Below are 24,948 nucleotides of genomic sequence, written 5' to 3' on the forward strand. Positions count from 1 at the left end.
AACTGGGACCTGCTAATAGTTACAGACATAAAATTGGAAGGGCATTCAGGCTCAGTCTAGCTATGAGATGCCTGCAGCCTCATTAGACAGCTTGACGGTAACTTCCTGAGACCCTGAGCCAGACGCACCCAGCTAGGGAGCACGCCTCCTAGATGCCTCATCTTCAGAACTGGGGAAAAATAAATGCTTGTTGTCTGAAAGCTGCTAAATTTGGGGAAATTTGTTACATAATAATAGATTAATAATAACCTTTGAAGTCATTTACTTATATTTGTTTTAATGTAACATGTAATAATTATATATAATATATAACAAAAAGTGGTATTTATTGAGCATCTATGCTCTTCCAGGCACTGCTCTAAGGGGTTTACATGAGTTAAGTTATTCACAACAATCCTATGACATTTATATTTTTATTATTTCAGGTTCCTAGATGAGAAAAATTGCGGGGGGTGCCCAGAAGGTTAAGTAACCTTCCTAAGGTCATAGAGCTGGTAGAGAGTGTCACAGGCACTTAAACATTTGAGTTCTATTTTCTGAGCCAAGCTCTCAGGAGGTCGCATCAAGCTATAGGCTGGGGCTTTAGCCATCTCAAGGCTCAGTGGGGGTTGGGGAATCTGTTCCCAAGTTCACTTACATAGTTGTCAGCAGGCCTCATTCCTTACTGCTTATTAGCCAGAGCCTTCCTTCCTCACGACAGGAATTGATCTCACTAGTGAGTTTAAAAATGATATCACACCGGGACGCCTGGGTGGCTCAGTTGGTTAAGCCGCTGCCTTCGGCTCAGGTCATGATCCCAGGGTCCTGGGATTGAGTCCCGCATCGGGCTCCTTGCTCATCAGGGAACCTGCTTCTCTCGCTGCCTCTGCCTGCCTCTCGGCCTGCTTGTGTGTACTCTCTCTCTCTCGCTCTGGCAAATAAATAAAATCTTAAAAAAAAAATGATATCACACCATATAGGGCTTTTTTTTTTCCACCCGCCAACATACTGTAAATATGTTTTGATGTAACTAAACATGTCTAACCATCATTTTTTAAAGGCTTTGGATTCAAATTGCCACCTTGAAGAGACAGAATAGGTGAATCAGCTAAAATAGTGATATACTTTCCCACTTTAACTGATGCACTAAAATGGGGAAACTTCATTCACCATGATGTCTGTCCACTTCTTTGGTTCACTGCTATAAACAAAGTGAAATTTGTGTTTTTATTTGACAGCAGAGCTCTTACCTACAGTATATTACTATATATGCTGATAATTTGTCTTCTTTTTTGTAATTGCAAGGTAAAGAATGTTTTAAACTTGAAATTGTACAAAAACTAAGTACTCTTTATTTAGTGCCCAATGCAGAGAGAGGCAAGTTAACATGAATAATTCATTACTGTAGTGAAGGAAAAACATTTTTAGTCATTGAAAATTTCCTCCTGACTCGTATGGATTATGGTCTTTTTTTTTTTCCCCCCTTCTTCTTTCTTTTTTGGTGAGGTGTCGTGAGAGTGAGAAATAATCTACCAAAGGAAGCTGGAAGTTTTCTCCGGTCTCTGACTTCCACACAAAGGCATCCTACTTAGAGACTCTTGTATTATTTGTTCATGGGAACAAAGCCCAGCGAGCAGCTTTGCGCTCTTGCTTGCATGCCGCGGCGTCGCTGGGTATGTGAAATTGGCTTGAAAGAGCCCGGTGCGAGTTGTCATTACAAACACAAATCCTACACCTTGGGAAAAAGGAAGTCAATCAGAGGAACACCTTCAGACTGATGTTTCAGGCGTGAGATCACTTTAGGGAAAATGGATCCCAGCAGGAGGGCTCTAAAGAGAAGCAAGACTGGAAAAATAACCACAGCCAAATTGCGGCACTTCCAGGAGGATCTAATTCCAAATGAAGCAAATTCTTCATGTTATCTGTTTAAAATGCATTTTGGTTAGTTACATATATATATATATTATATATATATATATATATAGGCTTTATATATGTATTTTGGTTATATATATATTGGTTATATATATATCTTGGTTATAAATATTTTGGTTATAGATATATATTTTTTTAAGATATGGGAGGACACAGAATTGCAGGGCTTCCCAGGGTTTCATTCCTTGTGATATCCCTAATTCCTTGTTTTGCTCTTCTTTACTACAGTGTACCGAAGATTGACAATACACTAGAATACAAAAATGTTTAAATTTTTTTTCATGTTTTCCACCAATCTTGCTCATGTAAGAGTTAAATGAATTCTCTCTATGAGATATGATAATATGAGTCTTTAATGGGTTTTGATTTGACATAATTCCTTACGTGCTCTCAGTGGAATACTCTTTAAGAGCTGGATTATAACTGCATAGCTCTCACAGGTCAAGTTCCATAAATCTATTTATGAAGTATATGCTGGAGGCCTATTTTAGGAATTTTCTGTGGGTTCAGAATATGTATTGCCCAGAATGGTTTTTAGGATTTATCCTCATTTTTTAGGATTTAACTTCTCTCTCATTAAAAAACCAAAACAAAACAAAAACCAGTTACAGGATGGAACCTGGCACAAAGTGATTGGAGCAGTATTTACATATGGTTAGGAACGTTATGGCTGACCATTTCATAAGAATTTGTGACTTTTGGGCAATGAGTGGAAGTTGAGAATGAGGTAAGGTGTTTTCCTCCGGAAGCTGGAGGTTCAGTTCATTTAATCCTCTTCGGAAAACACCATTGGAGTCAAGTTTAGCCCCGAAACAGATGCTAAACACCATTTCGATGTATTCAGCTGGTATGAGTGTTATAGGAAGACACTCGTAGGCACGAAACATTTGATGTAAAAATAAAAAATCATTTAAAACTGGTCTTAAGTCTAAAGCTCATTTTAACAATTTTATTACTTCAACCAAGATAAAATGTGTAATTTAAATAACTACAAATAGTTAATTAATGTATACATAGCATGTATCCCAAGCAGTGTTTGAGAGGTGTCCTAAATAATGTAGCGATTACCCATGATAAAGAGAAATACTCGTAGGAGATTGTGTTGTATGGCGTTGCGCCACACGTTACTTGAGCTATCACCCTTTCTCAAGGGTTACTTAGGCCAAAAGAACTTGCTTGTGATGTGACTTTAACATTTCAACATTTCAAAACTCGGTGAAAGCTTTAAAAGTAGCAGTTTTTTCCCCATTTTATTTTATTTTATTTTTAATTAATTTTTATTAACATATAATGTATTATTAGCCCCAGGGGTACAGGTCTGTGAATCCTAAGGCTTACACAATTCACAGCACTCACCATAGCACATACCCTCCCCAATGTCCATAACCCAACCACCCTCTCTCTACCCCCCTCCCCCCAGCAACCCTCAGTTTGTTTTGTGAGATTAAGAGTAAGTAGCAGTTTTGAATGCATTAAGTAGTTCATTTTTTCTCCAGGCACAAGATTTATTTTACCAATAACACTTCTCGTTAATAGCTGATGCTTTCCCAAAAGAGAGCTCATCAATGGTTTCTATTATTGTTCTCATTTTAAAAGGCTTTAAAATCAGTGACTGTTTTAGCTGATTTTCAAGGACTGTGGCTCAGACTTAGTGAGAGGCACTTGACAAAGCTTTTCCTGCTTTGTGGTCAGCTGCAGCCAGGAGACCAGAGCTCTGTGAGACCTGGAGGACAGGGACACACCAGAGGGCTGCCTTCTAACTACCGGATTCCTTCCCTGCTGCCCACGTTCCAGACTTAGAGTGGATGTGTCCTAGCTGCTGGGCCACATGTACCCAAACGACCCATACTCGAGGGCCCTCTGAGTAACAAATGTAGTTCTTTGAGCACCACCTTGACATTTTACTTCTGTCCTTTTATTCTTTTCCATTTTGCTTTATATTGTTTACTCTGTGAATTATTTTAAAAGCTTGAGCCACCAGCACTAGCTTAAAACCAGTCTTCCCGGAAAAGTGGGTGGCTCAGTGGGTTGTCTCTGCCTTTGGCTCTGGTTATGATGTCAGGGTCCTGGGATTGAGTCCCTCATCAGCTCAGGCTCTCTGCTCAGCAGGAAGCCTGCTTCCCCTGCGCCCCCCTCCCCCGCCTGCCTTCACCTCTTTGCCTACTTGTGATCTCTCTCTGTGTGCCAAATAAATAAATAAAATCTTTTTTAAAAAAAAGAAAAAAAACAATCTTCTTTCTTGGTTTCCTAGTACTCAGAGGATTCTGAGGGTTCTTAATCAAGGAAAGTTCACTATTTGGTAGTTCAGCTCCCTTTGCAGGATAGGCTCATTTTTCTCTCAGCAACCCTCAAGTCATATTTCAAAATTTCCTTCAAAATACAGTTCTTCTGGGCAAATCCATGACTTAACTGACTCATCACAGATATTGTGTTAAATCAAACTAAAAATTAAACAAATTTATGAACGAAATGTCATAACTGAAAGAACACCATCCTGGGCGTTTGGAGACTGGGCTGCAGTGTTGGTTCTACAACTTGCTAGGGGTCCCTCATCTTGATTTGCTTGGTCTTGACTGAATTTCACTTTCCACACATCATTTACTTAAAATTTAGCAAGGTAAACTATATATAATCAATATATTGATATCTACTCAATACATAAAATACCATTTATCAAAAAGAAATATTTACCAGATATATAAAATATGGGTATCATGCATATAATGCATATATGGTAATTATGAATGCAAAGATGAAATATATAAAACATAAGATAATATATAGTATAATTATAATTAATAACAGTAATTATTATATATCATAAGATAAGATTACACAATCTCTACATAATAGAAAGATTATATAATTTTCTTCTTATTACTTTTACATATTTCATTCTTGTATTTGCACAGCGTGTTGGGCTGGGTTCTAGACACCTGGTTTTCTCCCAGTCTTTCTATTTCTGTTGAAGCATCCAGAAGGAAGGCTCTTCCAGCTGCCGGAGAGTTAGTGGAGTACCAGAAACGAATGAGTGTGTTTAATTAGTGCATGTTTAGTTAATGCAATAGAATACAATAATATTGCATACATCCAATATTATAAGTTCTTCTAATTTGAGACATATATATATATATATATATTTAATGTTCCTGTCATCTAGATATGAGCTCAGCCTTGGACACATAAAGATTCTTTAGGATGGGATGATGAAGGAGATGATATGATATGAAGGAGATGATATCCTTCATTGGCTCATAGAATTTTTTATGTTCACATCTTCAGATGAGAAAACTAAGGCCCAGAGAATTAAGCCGAGGCTTGAGAGGCTCCTGCCTTTTCTCTGTCTGCTTTGCTTTTACCAGGTCAAACTCTACACAAGGTAAGTGGTCAGTGACCATCAAGGTGGCCTCATGGCAGCGGGACCCTTTGAAAGTTATTTTCCTACAAAGATCCACAGTGGGGTTTCTTTCTAAGCCGGCCCTGGGGGTGGACCTGATCTGTCCTTCGTCCCTCTCCGCCCACCACCCCCAAGCTCCAGCGGGGGAAAACCGCTCAGCCCCACCTACAGTTCCCGGCCCCCTGGCCCCTCTCCAGAGCAGAGAAGGCATGGGCTGCGGTGTGAGCACCAAGGTGGTCCCAGGGCCGCCTGTGCTGGCCCCGGTCAAGCAGGAGGGTCAAGGCCAGGGCAACTCCAGAGGCGTAGGACCCGGGCCTGAGGCGGTGTCCGAGGCGGCTCGGAGGATGCAGGTGGCCCACTTCCGCGCCAGGTTCGATCCCCGTGTCCTTGCCAGGTAAAGCGCCAGGTAAAGCAGTGGCAAAGGGGATGGCCTGGGACTGGGTTGAGGAAGATAAACCAAGCACCCATCAAGATGGCCTTAATGTTCCCCCCAGCTTGATTAAACCTTAGACAGCCTTCTTTCAGATGACAGGTCCTTGATGTCCCTGCTTTCTCTGCCTCTTTGAGATGTAAGTCTTCTACAACCTAGGAATGTCTTTCCCAAGGACTAGGGGGCCATCCCTTTGAAATGTGATCAGGAGGCTGCTTTCTCCCAGTTTCTGTGGGAAGGCAGAAGCCCAACTTCCCTAAGCACTAATTAGCAAACACAGGTGGCCGAGTCACGTGTACCAATCTCCCCTCCCCGCCCTGCCCCAGCCCCCCACTAAGTTCCTCTAGGACTTTTATGCTAGCTTGCCCAGTGCTGAGTACTTTCTTGCCTTTTGTTTCAACAGAGTTGAAGTCAGTCTCTCTTCCCTACTGCAATAGTTTTGACTCCAGTTGTAATAGTCTGGAATAAAGTCATTTCCACTGTTTTTAGCAAGTGTTGGGACAAATTCTCTTTGACACCTCTGAGCAGGGAGGACAGAGGATTAGGAAAATTCCAGACTGAAAATAGAGGGGGAACAGGAGCAAGGAAGGGGAGGGAATCCCTGACCTCAGAGCTGGGGAAGGAGGAAGGCCTCCCACCCCCCACAGGTCTGATGGGGGCCTTGCCACAAATATGTTGGGGCTGGGACCAAACAGGCATATTTGTGAAGGATCTTTACCACATTCTTGAAAAGGAGACCATAAATCATAGAATAGAAACAAGTCTTTGAATCAGCCAGACTTGTAATCCACTCTTGTGTCTTTTATCATGTGTGGTTGAGAATGTTCCTTAGCCTTTCTCCTTCCTCAGTTTTTGCCTCAGTAAAGTGGGAATAATAATAATATCTACCCCATACAATTGTTGTGAGGATAATTGACGTAATATATGCAAATTGTGGTGCACAGTGCATGACACAAGTCTGTATTGAGATATTAGTGCATTATTTTTTATTGTCTTCCTAAGGCACACATAAGGCCTAGCTGACTTGGGGTGCCTGGGTGGCTTAGTGGGTTAAGCCTCTGCCTTTGGCTCAGGTCATGATACTAGCATCTTGGGATCAAGCTCGGCATGGGCATCATTGGGCTCTCTGCTCAGTGGGTAGCCTGCTTCCTCCTCTCTCTGTGCCTGCCTCTCTGCCTACTTGTGATCTCTGTCAACTAAATAAAAATAATTAAAAAAAAAAAAAAAAGACCTAGCTGACTCCCTGTAAGAAATGAGCGAGGATGACAGGTTGGTTGGACCTGACAACTACCTTCCTCAGAACATACCATGTTGGCCATAAAGAGGAAGGAAATCATGAAGTCCTCTTCCACTCTGCAGGGCTTGGTGGGATACAGTGGTGGGTGGCTCATCTGGCTTCTCAGGGACATTCCCCCCCCCCTTTTTTTAAAGATTTTATTTATTTACTTACTTGACAGAGAGAGAGAAAGATGACAAGTAGACAGAGCAGCGGGGGGTGGGGGTGGGGGTGGGGGGAAGCAGCCTCCTTGCTGAGCACCAATGCAGAGCTCGATCCCAGGACCCTGAAATCATGACTTGATCCAAAGGCAGAGGCTTAACCCACTGAGCCACCCAGGTGGCCCCTCAGGGACATTTCTAACCCTCAAATGATCTGCTTACTTTACTGCAGTGCTGTGAACACAGTCTGTGTAGAGCCACTTCCCAGCCTACTGGGGAACTTCTAATACAAGGAAACATTTTAGATTAGTCCAGTAGCTGCTAAGCTTAGAGACAAAGTTGGCTGATCCAATTGAACTTGAATCAGAATGGACATGGGATCTTATCATGACTGAATTGGTTAGATGGCATCTCTGGTCATCCATAGCCAGAGAGAATGAGGTTGCTGTGGCCCAGTCTTATCTATTCTCATAACCTCCATCTGCAGGGTAGTCCCAGTCCTTTAGAGTGTGAAGGGGTCATAGAGGCGGAGGGTCACAACATTGTAAGGGCCCTAGTGACTAACTCAAGGCTCCTTACCTGATGAGGAGTTAAGTCCCAAAAGATTAAGTGACTTGCCCAAGTTAGTGACAGAATTGAGTCTAGAATACAGGTGTCTTTCTTCTCCATTGTGACCCACTTAGAACTCTTGCAGAATAGAGACAATAGAATTTAAATCTGACTATATGCCCTTTCTCAATTGCTTCTATCAAACAGGTTGTGATATTACTATTGTTTCTGGCTTTCATTTTTTTTTTAAAGATTTTATTTATTTATTTGACAGAGAGAGATCACAGTAGACAGAGAGGCAGGCAGAGAGAGAGGGAGAGAGGGAAGCAGGTTCCCTGCTGAGCAGAGAGCCAGATGCAGGACTCGATCCCAGGACCCTGAGATCATGACCTGAGCCGAAGGCAGCGGCTTAACCCACTGAGCCACCCAGGCGCCCCTCTGGCTTTCATTTTTTTATACACGTTGAAAAAATTCCCGGTTTGTAGCAGCTGTAGTTAAAGTAATTTCAGTTTTGAGGGTGATGTAAAATTGCACCACCTACAAAAGTAATGTTGAGGCTGCCCTGTTGGGCGGTGGGGAGAAGTGGAGCAGTGGAAGGGGAAGGAATGGCATGGCCTTGTAAATGCCTTCTCTAATGCTTGATTTGATCCTTAATGTTTTCAAAATATATGTGATCACTTGGAAATAATATGTATTCAATGAGTGATTCGTTCATTCAACATTTATTGCTCTGTGCTCTGTGCCAGGCGCTGCAGAAGATATAGCCACTCAAATCATAAAAATAGTCACCATCCATGGCCATCATGGGATCACAAGCAAGGCTGCAGTTATAGGAATTTGTTATGATACATTGGTTATTCAATCTGAAACCATTTATTTCTACTACTCTACATTTTGGCTTAAAGCCTACTGTTCCCTTCAGTGCCAAATTACTAGCATTTTTTTTTTCTTCAAGTATTTGGTGTATGAAGGTCCCTTAGCAGTACTGAATAAAGCTCCTTTTCTTTAAACAAAAGAGTGTAGTTCCTCAGAGATGGTAATTCATCTGATATCTGATGATTAATTTCATGAGCAAATGAATTTGCCTGCAGTTTTGAAGGCATAGTGATAAATTAGTATTTGCAAAGTGCTTTCATCTCCATTAAAGGTAAATGTAAATTTTGGCTGGTCTGCAAAGTAACAGAATTTGAAATGCCTGTGATTATCTTCAAAATCAACCTGAAAGTGCATGTGAATAAAAAAGCAAAGTTGGAAAGAGAAGAGGTGACAGAATCCACTTAAGATGAGTAAATTGCTATCTGTTTTGATAAAGTAATTGGCCAGAAAATTAAATGCACTGTATAGAACAAAGCTGTTTTCTGTAAGCTGGTCCAGCCAAATGACACTTTTATTCAGGAAGCACAGGACTATAAGGAACAGATAGGTAGAGGGAAGAATTCTGGAAGAATAAACTCAGCGAAAAGAAGTAAGGCTATTTTCAGCACAGATTGATGTTTGCATTTGAATCTCTGTTACTGAGTATGTAACTGAAAGCGTTACCTTTCCCTACATACTCCCAGAGCACGTTCCACTTGCTGGCATCCTTTCCAGGGAGAAGTTTTAACAAAGCAGAAGAGCAGCAAATTACAATAAAAGTAAGGCGACCTGGGTTCTCATCCTCACTGTAGAATTTAAACAACCAACCTAACCGGCTCTTGAAATTTCTTCATTTGTCAAATGAGGGGTTGGAGTAAGTCATTCTCTAATATTCTTTCCAGCTGTAAAATCACGATTCTAAGTGGAGCGCTTTCTCAACTTTTTTTCTTTCTTTTTTTTTTTTTAAAGATTTTATTTATCTATTCAACAGAGAGAGAGATAGATCACAAGTAGGCAGAGAGGCAGGCAGAGAGAGAAGAGGAAGCAGGCGCCCCACTGAGCAGAGAGCCCGATGCGGGGCTCAATCCCAGGACCCTGAGATCAGGACCTGAGCCGAAGGCAGAGGCTTAACCAATTGAGCCACCCAGGCGCCTCTTTCTCAACATTTCTTAAATAGAGGGTTGAACTTGATAGAATTCTCAAATTGACATAGGCGTTTACACAGATAATTCAAGTTTAACATCACCAGTCTTTGAAATCCTAGCTGACCTCTTGGCCTTTCCCAGAGAGAGAGAGAGAATAACTTTATACATTGACATATATCCCATGTTAAAATTCTGTTTCTTGTGTAGAAATTGCAAGTGCAGGGGGATAGCTGGGAGAAAACTGTGACTGTAACACTGTCCCCACCTGATGTGTTTATTTTATCGGTGTTTATCTATCAAGGTGCTACTGTGGGCGAAGATAGGGCATGGGCACTCAGTAGGTAAAACACCTGTGAAGGGGTGGGATTTAAATACTATCCATTTTAACCACAATCTCTGTGACCTTGGAAAATCACTTAATTTTTGTGATTCTTAATTTCCTCATCTGTAAAGGGAGATAGTATTATGTTAGCCAATAGGGATATTGTAATTAGAATTTTTTTCAAAAAATAAATTTTCTGGGCGCCTGGGTGGCTCAGTGGGTTAAAGCCTCTGCCTTCGGCTCAGGTCATGGTCCCAGGGTCCTGGGATCGAGTCCCGCATCGGGCTCTCTGTTCAGCAGGGAGCCTGCTTCCCCCTCTCTCTCTGTCTGCCTCTCTGCCTACTTGTGATCTCTCTCTCTGTCAAATCAATAAATAAAATCTTTAAAAAAAATAAATTTTCTGGCACACGATAAATGTATAATAAATGGTAGTTGCTGTTATTAAGACTGTTGTCTTAAGAGTTACCTTTCCACCAACTAATTACTTCTATATCACTTACCTCCATTTCAAAGAAGAATCTGGGGAGGCTTTCAAAAATAAGAAATACAATTAAGCAACAATGAGTAAGGGAGTCAGCTGGGGGGATGTAAAAATAAAAAGAGATGATAGAAAGCGCCAACTTTGGTAATTTTAAGAATCTTCCCTCCAGAGGATAACAGATTTGGCTTTTCTTCCCGGTAGATACGACATCAAGGCTCTAATTGGGACAGGCAGTTTCAGCAAAGTCGTCAGGGTGGAGCAGAAGACCACCAAGAAACCTTTTGCAATAAAAGTGGTGGAAACCAGAGTGAGGGAAGGCCGGGAAGCATGTGAATCCGAGCTCACCATCCTGAGGCGGGTTAGACACCGCTACATTGTTCAGCTCGTGGAGATCTTTGAGGCCCAAGATCGAGTTTACATGGTGATGGAGTTGGCTACAGGAGGAGAGCTCTTGGACCGACTCATGACTCAGGGCTCCTTTACAGAGCAGGATGCTGTCAGAATTCTCCAGATGGTTGCTGATGGCATCAGGTATCTGCATGCCTTGCGAATAACTCACAGGGACCTAAAACCTGAAAATCTCTTATATTATCATCCAGGGGCTGAGTCGAAAATTTTAATCACAGATTTTGGTTTGGCACACTCTGGGAACAAAAGTGGAGACTGGACGATGAGGACACTCTGTGGGACCCCAGAGTATATAGCCCCCGAGATTTTGCTAAGGAAGCCATATACCAGTGCAGTGGACATGTGGGCTCTTGGCGTAATCACATATGTCTTACTTAGCGGAGTCCTGCCTTTTGATGATGAAAGCCATACAAGACTTTACAGGAAGATTCTGAAGGGCAAATATAATTACACAGGAGAGGTAAGAAGTAATTTTACTCCTATTGAGTTAGCCTAGTATAGTTTCTCAACCTCAGCACTATTGACATTTAGTTGACATTTAGGGCTGGATGAGTCTTTTTTTTTAAACCTTGAACAAAAATAAGATTTAGTAATTTATTACTCACAAGTTCTGGAGGGTATGTGTTATGCCCAGAGCCATACAGTGAGGTTGGTGAGGTTGTGGGGTGGGGGCGGGGCAGGAGAGACAGGTTGGGTGATTCTTTATGGAGCGGGGGGGGGGGGTGAGTTGGGGGGAAGGGGATGGGAGTGGGGGTGTCCTGTGCATTGCAGGGTGTTTTGCCGCAGCCCTGGCCTCTACTCCACCCTCCATACATTACTGGTAGATACTGGTAGGTGTTGGATATCTAGTAAATACACTAGATTCAACACCTTCCTCAAGTTGTGCTAACAAAAATTGTCTCCAGACATTATTAAATGTCCCTTGTGGGGCAGAATCACCCCTGGCTGAGAGCCATTGGTCTCAAGGTAGCAAGAGCCTGTGTTACTGAGTTGTCTGTGGTTAGCACATGACATTGATAAGTAGACAAGGGAGTTTGTAGTTTTTCTTTCATCAGCTGAGTAGACTGATGTGTACTCAGAAGCTCAGCATGACGCTTGGGTGTCTGGTGAGAGATTTTCTGCCTTGAGTCTAGATGATCCAAGACCTTTCTGTAATATAATGTTTCCTTAGTGAAATGTTTAACCTCATAGCTTGTGTAAAATATTTATCAATTGTTTAAACTTGGAACTCCCAATGTTTATGAATGTGTTCACTTCTTCTTGTTTTGGGTAGAGAAGGAAAGTTGTTGATGCTTGTGTGTGGGAAGCTTGACAAAAGGGGAAATTCATTTCATATTCAGCAAGTGACCAAATATATGTTCAACTATGAAAGGTTCTTTTTGTCATGAAGAAAAATATTGATAGTTTGATTATAGCTACTTAAGGGATAACATCTATATATAAACATCTTAAGCAAAATCAAAAGCTAAATAACTAATTTAAATATTGTATTTTCTATACTTTGATAAAAGCTTTAATATCTTATTGTACATATGTACATTTTTAAAAAAACTCATCTAAACTGGTAATGGAGACCTAAGACTTACATGAGGAAGTAGGAAAGGATGGGGAGAATTCATAGACAATGTAGTACCATTGACTATTAAAAGTTTAAAAGATGTCTAGCCTCACTAATAACCAAAAAATACAAATGAAAACAAAGTCTCTAAAAAAAATGAAATAAAAAAGATTTAAAAAAAGCACTTCAACTCTGCTCATTATTGTTAAGAGATCAACCATCTCATTCACTGTTGGTAGAGGGCAAATTTTATAGATTTCTTGGGATGCAGTTTGAAATTAAATTATGCATCTAGAACTTTTAAAAGTTTACAAATTTTGTTCTGGTAATTCCATTTCTAAGAATCTAATGAAATAATACTAGATCCAGCAAAGTAAGGGTAGACTCCCAGGAAGACAGGTAAGGGAGTGTGGGCGAGGAGGACAGGGAAGATGAGGAGGCCAGAGCCATAAAGGTAAGCCTCATCTTGCAGGGAAGGATTCTTCAGCATTCTTCCAACCTGAGGCAGGCAAGCTGGATTTTCATACCTATCACTCTTTGTTAGTCAATGGGGGTGATGATGGTAGGGAGCTGGTGGTAAATTTTTACATTCTTTGGGGATCAAAGGCAAGTGGCTCCAGGAGCCCCAGGGTGGTCACTGAGAAAAACAACAACAACAACAACAACAACAACAACAACAATAAGGTGTTGGCTTTTAGAAGGAAAGCACTCCCAAGGAAGGGGGTGTGTGTACATACAGAAAAGAGGGGCTAGGGTCTGGATGGAGCACTGACATTGTCTCCATGGTCAATCTCTGCTTCTTGAAGAAGTGCCTATTTGTAACTTCAGACAACATGCAACAGAGTAGGATTGCGGATGCTTGTAATACTGGGTTAATATCCCCTTGGCTTTCTTTCCTGTGTTTGTTAGGCACCCATGTCTATCATATTCATATTCTCTTATAGTATTATAAAGGGTCTTAGCCATCTCAAGCTACCATAGCAAAATACCACAGACTGGATGACTTAAACAATAGAAATTTATTTCTCACAGTTCTAAGGGCTGAGAAGTCCAAGATCAAGATGCCAACAAGGTAGGTTTCATTATGAGGCCTCTTCTCTTGGCTTGTAGGCAGCTGCCATCTCATGGTGTGCTCATGTGACTTACTTTTCGTGTGTGTGGGGGGAGAGAGATGGAGTAGAAAGAGGCAGAGAGGGAGAAAGGGAGGGAACTCTGGTGTCTCCCTTAAAAGTCCACTAATCCCATCAGATCAGGACCCCTCCCTTATGACCTCATTTAAAAACTTAATTACTCCTTTGGAGGCCTCAGCTCTAAATATAATGATACTAGGGATTAGGGCTTCAACATATGAATTTCAGAAGGATACAAACATTCAGTCCATAATGTCAGGGTAGCAGATTGATAGACTTAGAAAAGCCTATCATCATGTTCTCTCTGTCATATTATTGTATACCTGCCACTTATTAACAAGCATACTAATTTGTAAACGCACCAATTTTATTTATATACCGGGGTAACCTTCAATTCTGGAAGCATAGGTGTGGTAGATAGAATGCTAGCTCCCCCCAAATGTCCCTACCCTAATACCCAGAATCCGTAGATGGGCCACCTTACATGCAAAAAAGAATTTGCAGATGTGACTAAACTAAGGATCTTGAGATGGAGAGATTATCCTGGATTATCCGGATGAACCCAGTGTGATCACTAGGGCCCTTACAGTAGGTAGGTGGGAGAGTCAAAGGTAGAGGAGATGTGATGAAGGGAACATAGGTTGGAATGATTTGCTTTGGAGATGGAGGAAGGGGCCATGCACCAGGGAGCCTGTGCACCCTCTAGAAATGGGAAAAGGCAAGGAAAGAACTGTCCCCTGGAGCCTCTAGGAGGCAGCGCCGCTGATACCTGATTTTAGCTTGTTACACCCATTTTGACCTGCAGAACTGTCAGATAAAGGTGGGTTCTTTTTTGTTTGTTTGTTTTTTCTGAGCCAGGAGCCCTATGCGGACCTCTATCCCAGGATCCCGGGATTATGACCTGAGCCGAAGGCAGGCATTTAAACAACTGATCTGCCCAGGGATCCCATTGTGGGTTGTTCATTAAAGTTCTTTTGTTTAGGGTGCCTGGGTGGCTCAGTGGGTTAAGCCTCTGCCTTTGGCTCAGGTCATGATCTCAGGGGTCTTGGGATCGAGTCCCACATCGGGTTCTCTGCTCAGTGGGGATCCTGCTTCCTCCTCTCTCTCTCTCTCTGCCTGCCTCTCTGCCTACTTGTGATCTCTCTCTGTCTAATAAATAAATAAAAAATCTTAAAAAGAAAAAACAAAGTTCTTTTGTCTATAACTAAAATTCCAAGTATGACACATTGTGGGAATCACTTCTTTTCTCTAGAAGTCAGGTGAAGAAGTGCAATAAATGGGACAAAACTTCCAGAGATTTAAGTGTTGTATCTCTTATGATGAAGAGGAATGATGTTTATTATTTATAGAAAATATTTTGTAGACACCTGGCAGATATATACTGACTCCAACCATGTATAAGCAAAAAAATTAGCTATAATATTAATGTTTAATACCTCTTGATTTTGGTGTGAAATATATTACTTCTCATGGAGCTTTGATGACCATTCCACTTGTGTTATTCTTTCCTTTTTCTGAATAGTGTTTAGGATTATAATAAATTTCTTTTGTTTTGACATTTAATCTGTATGTCATCTTTCTAAGACATTGTTGACTCTTTGAAGGCTAGGACTATATCATATTTTCTCCCTTATATCCAATAAGATATCATGAAGAGTTAAGTATAGAGAATGCATTTAAGAAAAATAATTGCTTTTAAAAAATTAAGAGATTCTGGTTTATAACTGCATGAATAAATGTATCTCAACTATAACTGCATTGAGCATAGAATACAAATTTTAAGATTATTATAGTAAGGGACTTTATTTATTTATTTATTTTAATTTTTTGGTTTTGGTTTTTAATTTAATTTCAATTAATTTACATATAATGAATTATTAGTTTCAGAGGAAGAAGCCTTATATAATACCCAGTGCTCATTATATCATGTGCCCTTCTTAATGTCCATCACAGAGTTACCCCATCCCTCCACCCAACTCCCCTCCAGCAACCCTTAGATTGTTTCCTATGATTAAGGATTAAGAGTCTCTTATCATTTGTCTATCTCTGATTTCATCTTGTTTTATTTTTTCTCTCTTCTTCTATGATCCTCTGTTTTATTTCTTAAATTCCACATATCAGTGAGATCATATGATAATTGTCTTTCTCTGATTGACTTATTTCGCTTAGCCTAACACCCTCTAGTCCCATCCATGTTGTTGCAAATGGCAAGATTTCATTTTTTTGATGGCTGAGTAGTATTCCATTATATATATAAACCACATCTTCTTTATCCATTCATCTGTTGATGGACATCTGGGCTCTTTCCATGACTTGGTTATTGTGGACATTGTTGCTATAAATGTTGGGATTCAGATGCCCCTTCGGATCACTACATTTGTATCTTTGGTGAGTAAGGTGGATTTTAGGTAACTAATATCTTCAGTTGTTAAATTTATTAGATTCATTCTGGAATGTTAGGGTGGTTTGGAAGGGTACATTTACTCTACTCACTGGGCTTTGCAGAGTAGGGGTAGGAGTTCCCCTTTCCACCTGCCTGAGAGGCAACCAGGCTAGAAAGACACAGCACATGGTGAAGAAAAAAGAAACCCTGTGTCTACTGTGTGAAGGAGGCCTTTACTTATCTTTTTGATTACCAATACCATCATGATGGCCTTTCAGCTTGGTGGCAGGGCTCATGCTGGAGAGAGTAAGACTCATCCACCGTTTCTCCCAGAGACTGTTGGAAAGCATCCTTCGGAGGTCTCCACCCTCCTTCTTATCTGGACTTCCTTCAGCCAGGAATCATGCTTAGCTCTGGGAATCCCCACGTGAAAATGCTCAGTGTCCCTGCTCTGTGGGCTCAAGTAATCTTTTCTGAGAGACCAGGTTGTCGTCGTCGTCGTTGTCTCCTTCTTCCTCCCCTTCTCCTCCTTCTCCTCCTCCCCCCCTTCTACTCCTTCTCCTCCTCTTCTTCTTCCTCCTTTTCCTCATCCTCCTCCTCCTTCTTCAGATTTATTTATCTGAATGAGAGAGAGAGAGAGAGGGAGAGAGAGAACAGGGATGAGAAGCCAGGGGAGACAGAATCTCAAACAGACTCCCTGCTGAGCATGGAGCCCGACGTGGGGTTCAATCTCACACCCCTGAGATCACGATCTGAGCCAAAATCAAGAGTCACATGCTTAAGCCACCCAGGTGCCCGAGAGACCAAGTATTCTTATGTATCTCTTCAAAGTGCTTTGATACATGTAGGAACAAAGGTGCAAAGTCCATGGAACAAGGGAAGATAGCCTCTTACTGGTTAGGAAATTTGGGTCAGATTTCATGAAGGAGAGGACATTTGTGCTGTGTCTTGGAGGAGGGGTAAGACTTTCTGAAAGGGAGGGGTGCCTGGGTGGCTCAGTGGGTTAAGCCTCTGCCTTCAGCTCAGGTCATGATCTCAGGGTCCTGGGATCAAGGGTCCTGATATCAAGCCCTGCATCGGGCTCTCTGCTCATCAGGGAGCCTGCTTCCCCACCCCCCACCCCCGCCTCTCTGCCTACTTGTGATCTCTGTCTGTCAAATAAATAAATAAATATCTTTAAAAAAATACTAAAAAAAAAAGTTTCTGAAAGGGAGATTGGCACATTCCCAGTAGAACAACATACGCAAAAGCTCATAAAGGGGAATATGTTGCATAGTAGTAAAAAACAAGAATTTTAGAGCATTATGTGTAGGTGAGTGTATATTTATGCGGGTATTTTGTAAAGGAGTGCAGCGTCCTGGTTAAGGGCATGATCTGGAGCAATGCTGGCTGGATCCTTTCCTGGCTCTGCCACTTACTAACTGTGTAACTTTGGGCATGTTTCTTAACTTCTCTGTATCTAAGTTCCTTCATCTGTGAAACAGTAATAATGATAGTGTTTACCTAACAGGTTGTTGTGAAGATCAAATGAGCTAAAAGATGTCACGTGCTTAGAATAGTTTCACATATTAATACATAGGGCTATGTATGCATTAGCTCTTTCTGTTGCGGAACAGTGGGAATACAAGTTTGAATTTTACATAAACTATTATGTATAAATATATATAAATATATATATTACAGTGCCAAATATACCTTTTTCATCCTTTAAATGGAATAGTGAGAAAAGTGAGGTATTAACATTTTAATGCTAGTAAAAAGTACACATTCTTGCCCATGAGTTGGAAATCATGTATTACTGTCTAATTATACTGCACTGTATCACAGTAATCTTTTTTGATGTGAAAAAAGTTGATAATAAAATGAGTCTTATAACCATATTTGCTACCCAGCAAAGATAAACACTGGTATTAAAAACATATTTTTTAAAAATCCCACATGGAAAAAAAATAAATGAAAAAAATAAAAAAAATTAAAATTCCATATAGATATTGATAGAAAATGGTCCCCAGGTACCTGTGATTGCCATACTGGTAGGAAAAATTTGCTGATGCACTCCCTTAGAAGGAATAGATCTGATGAATTTTACTCACCAGCCATGACCCCAATTTTCTTTCTGTATCCTTATCGCCATTAATTTCTCTTATTTTTTCTTTGCTCTATTTCTTTCCTATTCAGGTTATTAAGTAGGAAAAGGGGAAAGGAGAGCAGAAGATCTGGTTCCCTAATCCCCTTTTATTCTCTTTTCATCACGACTAGAATTTCAATAATGAAATGAACCACATTTTAGTTAGGTCATAATTCTTGTAACTTGGTTCCCATTCCTGTGATTTAGTTCTTAAAAAACTTATGCTCACAAAAATGTGGTGCTCAACTTTTTCAGTGATATTTTTACTTTAAAAGTTTTACAGAAAATAATTTTAATGGTTATAAAATCTCTCATAATATATTTCATTTTCTGCTTATCACTTCCTTCATCTTGTCTCTGACTTAAACTGTACAAGTATATACTGTCTTGCCTTTAACTCAAGCACACTGAGTGCTTCTTGGAATTGAGACCACGTTCATTTCACTATGTAGATGTTACCTCTGGTATAAGGGGTAGTGATTAGAGTGGAAAGTAGATACCTGTTTTCTTGATTAAGTTGCACTTTTTGACTTTGATATCATCAGTAGAATTCATGGAGTTGAAGAGAAAAGAACTATTTGTGTAAAGCTCTTGCTAACCGAGAAATAATTATTTTAATGTTATGCTTATATTGTTTATGTTCTGGCTTATAGGGTTTATAATAGGAACTCGTTCTAATATAATATATAGAAGAACATATTATATATGGTGGGTTTCAAAGGCCAATTGAATTTTTTGTTGCTATTATGTTCTTCTTCTACTACTTTTTATTCGTTAATTTTTTAAAAAATATTTTATTTATTTATTTGACAGAAAGAGAGATCACAAGTAGGCAGAGAGGAAGGCAGAGAGAGGGAAGCAGGCTCCCTGCTGAGCAGAGAGCCTGATGAGGGGCTCAATCCCAGGACCCTGGGATCATGACCTGAGCCGAAGGCAGAGGCTTTAACCCACTAAACCACCCAGGCGCCCCTATTTGTTAATTTTTTGAAGAATATTGAACACATCTCTTTTTAACCTTGAGTGCTTTGAAATATGGTAGGTATGCAAACAAATTAGGCTTTGTCAAATCCTCTTTAAATTTCAGTGTTTTCCTTATAAGAAAAACTGGAAGCATCCTTTCTCTTATGTCAAGAACCCCTTAGCTCACAAAACTATTTTCTTTATGAGCCTGGTATATGATTAATTGGTTCTTTTTCTATTTTTTAATTTGATGTTACCTGTAATAAACTTGTATATATCTCCTGACTTTTCCCAGGTTTTACAAATGCCCCAATGGATATAGCATTCTGACATAATTAGCTTTGTCTTTGAACAATTTCAGCTTTGGCAAAGATAAAACAACTTAAAGTCTGCTCTTAGATTGGGAAGAAAACATTTTAAATTTTAAATATTTATAACATAATGATGTACAGAATCTCCTGCTTTCTGATAGAAGGAAGAGTGATTTTCCCGGTCTCAAGTAATAAAGTTATAGAGAGTTCATTGGTACTTTGGGGCACATTTACATAAAATTTAATTGCAGAGCTTAAATGAAGTCCTACCAAGGCCCTACACTAAAGTTCAAGGGAAGAGAAATGCTAGTCAGAGAACTGTCATCAGTAGAAGTTTTTTTGTTTGTTTGTTTTTGTTTTCTGTTATTGTTGTTATTGTTGTTTCTCAAGATTTTATTTATTTTAAAGAGAGAGAGAGTGAGCAGGGGAAGGAGCAGAGAGGGGGGGAGGGAGATAATCTCTAGCAGACACTGGGCTGAGTGCAGAGCCCTACACGGGGTTTGATTCCAGGACCCTGAGATCATGACCAGAGCCGAAACCAAGAATTGGATGCTTAACCAAATGAGCCACCCAGGTGCCCCTAGTAGAAGTTTCATAATAAATGCTACTATTTAAAAACTTAAGAAAAATTTTTATTTATTTAATTTTTTTAGTAAACTCCACACCCAGTGGGGGGCTTGAACTCACCATCTCGAGAGCAAGTGTCACATACTCTTCTGACAGAGCCAGCTGGTGCCCCTAAAAGCTACTATTTTTAAGGAGATAAATGCTACTTAGAGTGCTCTTAGCCAAAGAATTTGAATGATAGCTTATCCATTCACTTAAAAATAGATATTTGTAGTTTTCTGAAAACTCTATAATTAAATCCATCAATAATTATTACCCTGTATTTCAGTAAGCTCTATATTTAGCAAATTTTAACATTAATTATAATCCTTAAAATTTGAGATGTTGCATCTAGAATTTTTAGGAACTGTGTATATTCTGTGTATGCTTTTGCATGTGTTTGTAGTATTTAGCTTCCTTTTTTTTAAAAAAGATTTTATTTATTTATTTGATAAACTGAGATCACAAGCAGGCAGAGAGGCAGGCGGGGGGTGGGGGGAAGCAGGCTCCCTGATGAGCAGAGAGCCCGACACGGGGCTCAATGCCAGGACCCTGGGATCATGACCTGAGCCTAAGGCAGAGGCTTTAACCCATTGAGCTATGCAGGCTCCCCTAGTGCTACTTTTTTTTTTTTTTTTGGTAGTTTGAAGTTTTTATTTAAATTCCAGTTAGTTAAAATACAGTGTAACATTAGTTTCAGTACTAGAATTTAGTGATACATCATTTACATGTAACACCCACTGTTCATCACAAGTGTCCTCCTTAATGCCCATCACCCACTTAGCCCATCCCCCATCCTCCCTCCATCAACCCTCAGTTTCTTCTCTACAGTTAAGAGTCTGTTTTATGATTTGTCTCTTTCTTTTCTCTTCCCCAATGTTCATCTGTTTTGTTTCTTAAATTCCACATATGAATGAAAAATTATGTGGTATTTGTCTTTGTCTGACTGACTTATTTTGCTTAACATAATACACTCTAGCTCCATCAACATCATTGCAAATGGCAAGGGTTCATTCTTTTTGATTTCTGAGTAATATTTCATTGTATACATATACTACCTCTTCATTGGTCAGTGGACCCTTGGGCTCTTTCCAAAATTTGGCTCTTGTTGGTAATGCTGCTATAAACATTGGGTGCATGTATCCTTTCAAATCAGTATTTTTGTAACCTTTGGGTAAATACTTAGTGCAATTGCTGGATTGGAGAGTAGTTCTATTTTTAACTTTTTGAGGAAGCTCCATAGTGTTTCCCAAAGTGGCTGTACCAGCTTGCATTCTCACGAACAGTGTAAGGGGTTCCCCTTTCTCCACATTCTCGCCAACATCTATTGTTTCCTGGGTTGTTAATTTTAGCCATTCTGACAGGTGTGAGGTGATGTCTCATTGTAGTTTTCATTTGTATTCTCCTGATGATGAGTGATGTTGAGCATCTTTTCACGTGTTCGTTAGCCATTTGTATGTCTTGCTACCTTTCTTCTTATTTGGTTCATTACCTCTGAATGCAGAACATTGTTTTGAGGACACACATTTATCATGATAATAGTAAATGGACTCAGTATGAGAAGTTTTAGGTAATTTTCATCTTCCAGTCCTCTGAATATAGTAGGTGGATATGTCCACAAAAGAACTGAAGGAGTTTCATTATAATTTAATAGTAAAAGAACAAGAGCAATTAAAGCTTACCCTATATTTTATATTTCGAAAACCATTTTTCACATACTTGATCTAATTTTGGTTCCAATAGCGATCTTGTGAAAGAGATATGTTGCCCATTTTTTGATGAAGAAACTGAGTATATTCAGAGCTGTATAGGGCTGGGCAGCCTTGTAATCCAGATTCACTCGCCTCACTCCCAGTCTTTCTTCACATTAAGATGGGGTAACCAGCTGACTGATGGCAGTGTCTCTTTGAGACTGCTGAGAAAAGCTGAACAGAGGAATTTTCAAGGTAAAGAGTGGGAATGGTGAGGTGGATGTCCAAACTGGTGAAGGGACTGAATAATGTCATCAAGTGAGGTTTGGTCCGTGATATGAACTTGACTGAATGTGTAGCCTCCAAATCATTTTTTAAAATTTTTAAAGTAATCTCTATGCTCAGTGTGGGACTCGAGCTCACCACTCCATGATCAAGAATCACATACTCTATCGACTGAGTCAGCCAGATGCCCTTCTAAGTCGTTTTTTGGTCATCTACCTCTATTAGTCAAAAAATTATGAACATGCACACTCAATTTGTATTCCTTTATAGAATATATACATATAGTATATTAATTTATTTTATACTTGATACAACATAGACAAAAATAAATTTTAGATTAAGAAGGTAAAAATAAATAGTTCTGACATTTTTTCCTACACCTGTCATTTTCTACTGTGTAATATATAATTGACTTCTAGTTACTCTCCAGTTGTTCTTTATGGCTCAGGAATCCTGTAATTTCTTTTTTTTTTTTTAAGATTTTATTTATTTATTTGACAGAGAGAGATCACGAGTAGGCAGAGAGGCAGGCAGAGAGAGAGGGAGAAGCAGGCTCCCCACCTAGCAGAGAGCCCCATGCGGGGCTCGATCCCAGGACCCTGGGATCATGACCTGAGCCAAAGGCAGAGGCTTTAACCCACTGAGCCACCCAGGCACCCCAATCCTATAATTTCTAATCCATGTTGAAATAATGTACTTTGGCTGAAGAACTTTTTTTCTATGTTACCTTTTTTCTGCTACTGCATTTTAAGTGTAAATTCATTTGGGGGTCTTCTTAATGAGCTCTTCATAAATCTCACTACACATATTTTATATTTTCCAGAAAGATTTACTTGCTTGTCTTATAATGTTGCATTAGAGACATCTAACTTAACCTTGAGCCTAGATAAATGTGTCTGGATCCAGAGCCAAATAGATGTCTAGCCAAAGCAAAGGATGTGCCATTGTGAGTGTCAGCCACTGACGTACTTTGTCTAGACATGTGGTGTTTACATTTTATTTTCCCTGTGTTTTGAGTATTTGGCAAATGTGCTCATTTATTTCATGCATTTTATTTTGGGGATAAGTATTTCTCAGATCTCATTTGCCTAAATAAGCTGAAGGAACAAAAAAGAGCAATTCCTTCACTGGTTTCTTTTGATTCAAATTCTAGGTTAATAGACTGTTAAGAGATTGGAGAGTGTGACATCTGAATTGAGTCTGATTTTTCCTGACACAAGGACAAAGACAATGGGTTGTAAGGATTTCCTTATCTTTCTTGGGAGAGGCAACTTTTTAAAAACGCATGTCAACCAGAAAATGTTTGAGATACAGCAAATGTACTGGTAATTTTGTCAATGTTTCTGCTTTGTAGATGACAAAGGATACAGAACTACAGTTTTGTTTTGTTTGGTCTATGGTATGTGTTAATAGATAATGCAGAAAACAAGTGTAAAGCAACAGCTCTCTTGTCTCCATCCTCACAAGAGTCACCATGAATTGCTCTTATTGTACTTAAAATAAGTGCAAAAGCTGTAAATGTCACCAGAACAAATCCCTAAAGCATCAAGTAGCTGGTGTACACATCACACCCTGCAGTATCTATGCTCCATGCCCAATCCCGCTTGGAGCTACCCAATGGGGAACAATGCGGCCCCCAGTGTGTTGAGGATCTGCACAACAGGAGGCGTCTTCCCTGAAGGGCCGTTTTGTTCTGCCCTTTCTCTCTGGAGGCTGGGAGATGGAGGCATCCTAAGTATGGAGTAAGCTTTCAAAAGGAGAGAAAATTTGATGATTTCTCAACCCATTCCACTTTCCGCTCTAGCCGATTCTTGGAGTTCTGGAAACTCTAGGAGATGACCAGAGTGTGGTAAATACTAACCCGAGGCTGGTGTACTTCATGGACGACAGCTGCTTTGCCTTGTCCAGCCCACATAAATGGGATGTGGGAACTCGCATTGCTAATTGAAGCACACTGGACAGATTCCTGGAAAGGAAGTTTCCTTCACTGAACAGAGAATTTGGAAGACAATTTGTGTTTGGCTTTTCCTTTCACCAAATAGATTTTTTTTTTTTTTTTTTTGCCTCTCTCAAAAGTGGATTTTCAGGTTCCCAATATATTTAATGATATAGCATTTAACTTGCTTATTTGAAAAAGTCTTCTGGGTTTGATATGTGGTAATCATGTAATTAAGAAGATGATGCTTTATGTGTGTTTGTGTAATTTTATTTTATTAATTTTATTCTATTTTTCCTTCCTAGCCTTGGCCAAATATTTCCCACTTGGCGAAGGACTTCATAGACAAATTGCTTATGTTCGAGGCTAGTCATCGCATGTCAGCTGGGCAGGCCCTGGATCATCCCTGGGTGATCACCAGGGCTGCCGGGTCTTCCATGAAGAATCTTCAGAGGGTCATATCCATGAACCTCATGCGGAGGGCGTCTCTCCCCTCTCAGAGTCCTGAGTCTGCACAGTCTTCTAGGTCACGTTCTTATCACAAATCAAAGCACATACGGAGCATGAGAAACGCAAGGGTAGAGGAATCATCATTGTCTGCACTTTTGGGAACAGATAACCTTCAAAACCACTTTAACCAATTTTAAGGCAGATCAACACTGATAGCATTAGGTCAGTAGGGACCATTTGCTCAGGATTAAAGCACCTAAGAGAGCTCCATGGACCTGGGAACATGTGGTTATTGCTGGAAAATGTAGACCTTCATTTTAAATATTTTTTGTCTGTAACGTTTCCTATGTCTGTATTTATTCCCCAAAATATACTTCTGTGAAAGATAAATAGTAAATACTAAATATGTTTATATAATTAGAAATAGATGAAGAAAATATCTTGAGAATTGATGGGTTAAGTAAAGTGGGGGATAATAGGAATAAGGGATGTATAAATGACGAAATGAAGAATCAGGGACATAGTGATAGTTAGAAATGAGGAATTAAATGTATTGATACTGAAATTACTGC

At 39.9% G+C, this 24,948-nt stretch overlaps 1 protein-coding gene across 1 annotated transcript; it reads left to right on the forward strand.

Annotated features, from left to right (window-relative positions):
• Positions 1-5,520: 5,520 nt before the first annotated feature.
• PSKH2 (protein serine kinase H2) lies at positions 5,521-24,573 on the forward strand (the record flags this gene model as incomplete). Its single annotated transcript, XM_080801636.1, has 3 exons — positions 5,521-5,705; positions 10,732-11,398; positions 24,232-24,573. 3 exons carry the CDS (start codon positions 5,521-5,523, stop codon positions 24,571-24,573), a joined length of 1,194 nt encoding a protein of 397 aa, XP_080657762.1.
• Between the last annotated feature and the right edge of the window lie 375 nt (positions 24,574-24,948).

This window comes from Martes martes (genome assembly GCF_963455335.1).
Source record: "Martes martes genome assembly, chromosome: 4".
Lineage (NCBI taxonomy): Eukaryota > Metazoa > Chordata > Mammalia > Carnivora > Mustelidae > Martes > Martes martes.